General features: G+C 28.8%; 1 protein-coding gene across 1 annotated transcript; it reads right to left on the bottom strand.

Annotated features, from left to right (window-relative positions):
• Positions 1 to 1,331: 1,331 nt before the first annotated feature.
• Positions 1,332 to 1,958, bottom strand: LOC102590516 (uncharacterized). The gene has a single exon (XM_006367156.2). It carries the CDS (start codon positions 1,912 to 1,914, stop codon positions 1,465 to 1,467), a length of 450 nt encoding a protein of 149 aa, XP_006367218.1. The 5' UTR covers positions 1,915 to 1,958; the 3' UTR covers positions 1,332 to 1,464.
• Between the last annotated feature and the right edge of the window lie 4,004 nt (positions 1,959 to 5,962).

Genomic DNA, 5,962 nt, shown 5'->3' with positions numbered 1-5,962 from the left:
TTTTAGAACTGAAATGAACTGTTTCCATGGCTAAAAACGTTAAATAGCCGACATACCATATTTCTTTACCCGACCCGGATTCTGCCCTGGCAGTCCCTAGTAAAACCCTCATAACTTTTTACTCGGATGTCCGTTTGATACGGGTTTTTGTGCGTTGCAAACTAGACTCGTAGGCCTTCAATTTAATAGGTAATAGGCCTTCTAACTCCTTATATATTGGGAGAAAACATCCAATACATTTGACCCAAATTTCAAAGAAATCTTTAAAAAGGAACTTATGATAACTTTCGCCAACTTTTATTTTGCCACTTACTTAACTTCAAAACTTGAGATAAAACCCTTGAACACTTAAATTATGACATATCACATCCTTTTTTAATTTATTACTCACCCTCTTTGTCTTTCCACGAAGGTACGAGTTAATTTAGATGTTTTGGAAAAGTCGGGGTGTTACAGTTTTCGAGGGTTTTTTAGTAAAATCAAACTAATAGAAAGTATTGGTTTTCAAAATTTAAAACCAAACCACACCAAATATCGATTTTTTAAATTGATTTGGTTCAAATTGTTGTTCGATTTGGTTTTTTAACCATAACCATGAACAACCCTACCTTTAAACTTGGCGTGAATTATTAGTTTCATCCTCGAACTGTTGACAGTCTTAAAAACACCCCTTTACTTGACTAATTGACCTTAAATTCACCCCCGATCTTGCAACATGAGTGAAATACACCCTCAAATTCTCGCCAAGTTTAGAAGGGTTTTCAACACTTTTCTCAGCTTTTAATTATTAAGAGTCTCACGCTCCTACAAGAGTTTGAGACCACTTGTTATATCATGTGGTAAATTCGAGGTGTATCGTGGATGTACCTAAGTTTAGTTAGTCAAGTAAAATAGTGATTTTAAGATTGTCAATAGTTCGAAAACGAAACTACTCCCTCCGTCCACTTTTAATTGTCATGGTTTCTATTTTTAGAGTCCAACTATAAGAATTTTGACCAACATTTTACGATGTATTTTTTCATCATAGTGATATGCAAAATATTGCAATTTATAGTACTTTTCGTATAGTTTTTGAATATCTATTTTTTTTAAAAAAATATCGAATTAATGTAATTTAATTTAACTTTAAAAATTAATTAACTTTTGAAAAGCGCAACATGACAAATAAAAATGGATGGAGGGAGTAACAATTTGCACTAAATTCAAAGTGTTTTCGACACTTCTCTCGTAAAACAATTACCATTAGTAAGATCAAACACCTATATATCATCATAATCAAATAACAACTTAAGAACCCATCAGTTTTAGCTCAAATGCACTAGAATAATATATAGTTAATAATCCAGTGACACCATTTATTAGATAATAATAATAATTGTTAACATAGAGACATCATGACCTTTTATACTCACTCCATATGATATGAGTAATAGGACATATTTATTTAGGTCACTATGATACTTATTACATCAAAGTAAAACCCCCCATTTGTAGTAATATCACTAGTTCACCAATAATCCTGTTAGTGGTAGCTACGAGTGTGATGGGAGCTACAAGGATTCCTGCGGTAGGAAGAGCAGGACAATTCACATTAGCATTAACAATTGGGAGATTAACGACTGCAACAATACCCTCTAATAAAGAAGCTAATATGTTTGACACAACCTGTGGAGGACTAATTGTAGCACTAATGTTGCCCCCAGGACCTGTGACCACTGTTGCAAGGGTTGTGTTACCTCCAACAGGTAAAATATTGACAGGTACTCCAGGGATTCCGTTGCCTGGAAGATTTCCCGTCGCGGAGCAAGCCAAAATTCCCTGTAATTGAAGACTCACTCCAATTCCATGGACTACATGACTAGTAGAGATGAAAACCAGAATAACTACGCAAATAAGAGCTGATTTTGAAGACATGATTGATAGAGTGTTGTGTTTTTCTTGTGTTCACACAAGTTTTCCACACCCCTTTTTATAGTAGTTATACTTTACGATAGAGCTACGTCGATATGTATATGAGAAAGTAACATATTCAATTGAAAGATAGCAATTAATTTCTTAATAAGTTTATGACACATTATCCCGATAATATTTTCGATATTATCAAAATATAGGGTTGGACATGAAATATCGAAAATTGAATTACCAAATCGAATCGGAATTTTTAATAATTTAGTATTCGATAATTCTGTATGGTAATCAGGAGTAAAATTTTAGAATTTTGATATGAGATACTCGTATCATTTGGTATTTGGTATTTCCTGAATATCGAATTATTTACTTAATAAATGACATATATTAACATGACATTACTCATTAGTACAAGTCCAAAGAGAAAGTAAAAGAATAAACATAAACAACCAAAATACATACGTCTTTTAGTTGTATCAATTTGTTTTTCTTGATGTATATTTTTTTACTTGTTGATATTCTGTTATATCGTGCCTCCAAATTAAAAAATAGAAACTATTGGAGAAAATGTATTAACTATGTTATACAATCGTCTACAACTTCAGAACGGTACCAAAGTTTAATTTACTGAATTACCGAACCAAAATTTAAAATTTTAGTGTTTGATATCTACTTTTAATTATTAATTACCAAACCCAAAATTTAAGAATTCCAAACCGAATCCCTGCCCACCCCTAATAAATATAATGCCAAACTTTAAAAATAAGGATTTACATACCATGAAAACGACTTCTTTATTTTTTTTTAAAATTTTCTCTTAAGAAAAATAATAATATATTATGTTCTTTTTCTCACTTGGAAGTTGGAATATAGCAATTCCTTCAAATAGTCTCTAATAATTAGATATTATTGAAGTACAATGTCAAAATTTAGACAAGGATTTACATAATATAAGAACAACTTTTTTTTCTTTTTGATTTTCTCAAAAGAAAAATGCCACTAATTTTTTTAAGCACGGTAAATGAATTCTTTCATAATTAATTAAAATTAAAATTAATATAATCTAACTTTTGATATTTTACTTTATCAAAATGTACGAAAAGAGAGTGGGGTGCATGATAAATGTGTTCTTTCCAAATCAATTATTTTTACAAAGTATTTACCATTCATTATAATAAAATATAATATAAATGATTACTTATCTTATTTAAGGCTCAATTACCGAATAAAAAGAGATTTTAACATCTTTAAATTAATTTACTTAATATGTAAGTGTTTTACTTCTTTCGAATTCTCACTTACCCGACATAACATCGGATCATTAGAGATTATTTTTACAACATTTGAGTATGATTGTTATGTATAGATAATTTTACAAAATGTATATCACACGATATTATTGCCTTTTACTTTATAAAAAAGAACGAAAAGAAAGAGGGTGCACGAGTTAATTTACATAGTATTCATCATTTATTATAATATTAATATCAGTAAATATAATAATATATCTTATTTGATATATAACTCAATAATTGAATGAAAAAAAATTCTTACACCTTAATATTAAATTACTTAATATATGTATTTTACTTATTCAAATTCTCACTCAATTACTTTTACATCTGTTTATTTATGATCTTTGTATGTAACCCGATCTAGTATAGCCTTGCCAAACTCAGCTTTGAAATTATTATTAGTAAGGTTTTATTCCTCACGCCATGTATTTATTTATATTCATATACATAAAAATTATGTAGAATGAAGAACAAACTTTTGAGTTTTGAAGACATTAAGATATATTCAAGTACTTGAAAGATAGATTTTTTTTTTCATTGTTCAAACAAGTTTTGGGTATCCTTTTTATAGTGGTTAATTTACTCCACCCCACTTATAAGTTGATAATTTTCCATATCAAAAAGTACAAAAAGGGAGTGGGTGCATGAGTTTAATATTATAACAAAAATATAAATAAAAATTGCTTGATACTTGAGATTGATGTATTTGTTGTGTGTGACTAAACTATTGGACTTTGAGATTGACTTATTTGATTCCTTTAATTGTTAAATTGTGGCTATTAGACTGTGAATATTGAGCCTAGCTTGTGAGCCATGTATTGTAGAATTGCTAGGTTGGGTTGATTTCGTGTAGGTTGTAGTTTGAGGAGGTTTGGTTGCCGAGTCAGGGGCATTCGTTTCTAGCTAGTTGCCTTATTTAGTAGGTTGTTTGATGGGTACCGTGTTGTTGGTACTCACCCCTTGATTCTACGTACACTTACGTATTAACTATGCTATACAATCGTCTACAACTTCAGAACGGTACCAAAGTTTAATTTATTGAATTACCGAACCAAAATTTAAAATTTTGGTATTTGATATCTACTTTTAATTATTAATTACCAAACCCAAAATTTAAGAATTCCGAACCAAATCCCGAACGCCCACCCCTATAAAATATAATGTCAAACTTTGAAAATAAGGATTTACATACCATGAAAGCGACTTCTTTATTTTTATTTTTTTCTCTTAAGAAAAATAATATTATGTTCTTTTTCTCACTTGGAAGTTGAAATATAGCAATTCCCTCAAATAGTCTCTAATAATTTAGATATTATTGAAGTATAATGTCAAAATTTTAGACAAGGATTTACATCATATAAGGACAACTTTTTTTCTTTTTGATTTTCTCAAATGACACTAATTTTTATAATCACGATAAATGTGTTCTTTCATAATTAATTAAAATAAAAACTAATATAATCTTACTTTTGATATATTTCTTTATCAAAAAGACAAAAAGTACCAAAAGAGAGTGGGGTGCATGATAAATGTGTTCTTTCCAAATCAGTTAATTTTACAAAGTATTTACCATTCATTATAATGAGAATATGATATAAATGATTATTTATCTTATTTAAGGCTCAATTACGGAATGAAAAGAGATTTTAACATCTTTAAATTAGGTTACTAATTAATATGTAAGTATTTTACTTTTTTTCAAATTCTCACTTACATGACATAGCTTATTAGAGATTATTTTTATAATATTTGAATATGATTGTTATATATAGATAGTTTTGCAAAAGGTATACCGCGCTATAATGCGTGTTATAAGATTATTGCCTTTTACTTTATCAAAAAAGAACAAAAAAAAAAAAAGAGTGCATGAATTAATTTACATAGTATTCTTCATTTATTATAACATTAATATCATTAAAAAATAATAATTTATCTTATTTGATGACTAATAATTGAATGAAAAAAAAATCCTTATACCTTAATATTAAATTACTCAATATATGTATTTTACTTATTCAAATTCTCACTCAATTACTTTTACATATGTTTATTTATGTAAAAGAAAACTGACACTATTCTTTAAGCATGATAAATGCATTCTTTCATGATTAATTAAAACAAAAACTAATCTAATCTAACTTTTGATATTTTATTTTATAAAAAAGTATTGGCGAAATGGTTTGACGGACCCTTCTACTTGTATGAGTTTGTATTCTGGACCCTTTTACTTGACTATTTGTCAACTGAACCCTTAAACTCTATGAAACCCTATGTTTTAAGCCCTTCTGACCGTTGACCAAGCTTATGTGCCAACTTAATTATTGAGTTGGCACAAATGTGTGATGTCACGCATAGGAGGAGCCTGAAAGATCAAGTTTTAGACTAATTTTTTTTTCTTTTTAAAAATAGAATAAAAAGATAAAAATAAGAAAATTAACTTTTTTTTTTCCAGCTCTTTCTTCTTATCTCCCCACCCATCCCCATTTATTTTATTTTTCTTTCTACTCTCAAAACCCCATTTCTCTTCTTTTTCCCCTTTCCAGCCCTTTCCAATTTCTTGTTTCTCTCTTCTTCTTTCTTTCACATTTTCTTCCTCTCGTGAATAGAAACGAAATTGTATTGTGGTTGTAGATCTGTATTTTTCTTTTATTTTCAGGGTAATTTGTAACCCATATAGTGATAAAGATTCAACAATCTTGAAAGATGAAAAGTGATTGTTGAATGTCGTTGTGAAATTAGGTGAAATGTGTTATGTAAAA

This window comes from Solanum tuberosum, unplaced genomic scaffold, assembly GCF_000226075.1.
Source record: "Solanum tuberosum cultivar DM 1-3 516 R44 unplaced genomic scaffold, SolTub_3.0 scf00727, whole genome shotgun sequence".
Classification (NCBI taxonomy): domain Eukaryota; kingdom Viridiplantae; phylum Streptophyta; class Magnoliopsida; order Solanales; family Solanaceae; genus Solanum; species Solanum tuberosum.
Note: the sequence above shows the minus strand (reverse complement) of the source record. Positions and strands in the feature narration are given on the sequence as shown.

Excerpts from the sequence above, each read along its gene's own strand:
- LOC102590516 (XM_006367156.2), bottom strand. The coding sequence starts at position 1,914 with ATGTCTTCAAAATCAGCTCTTATTTGCGTAGTTATTCTGGTTTTCATC.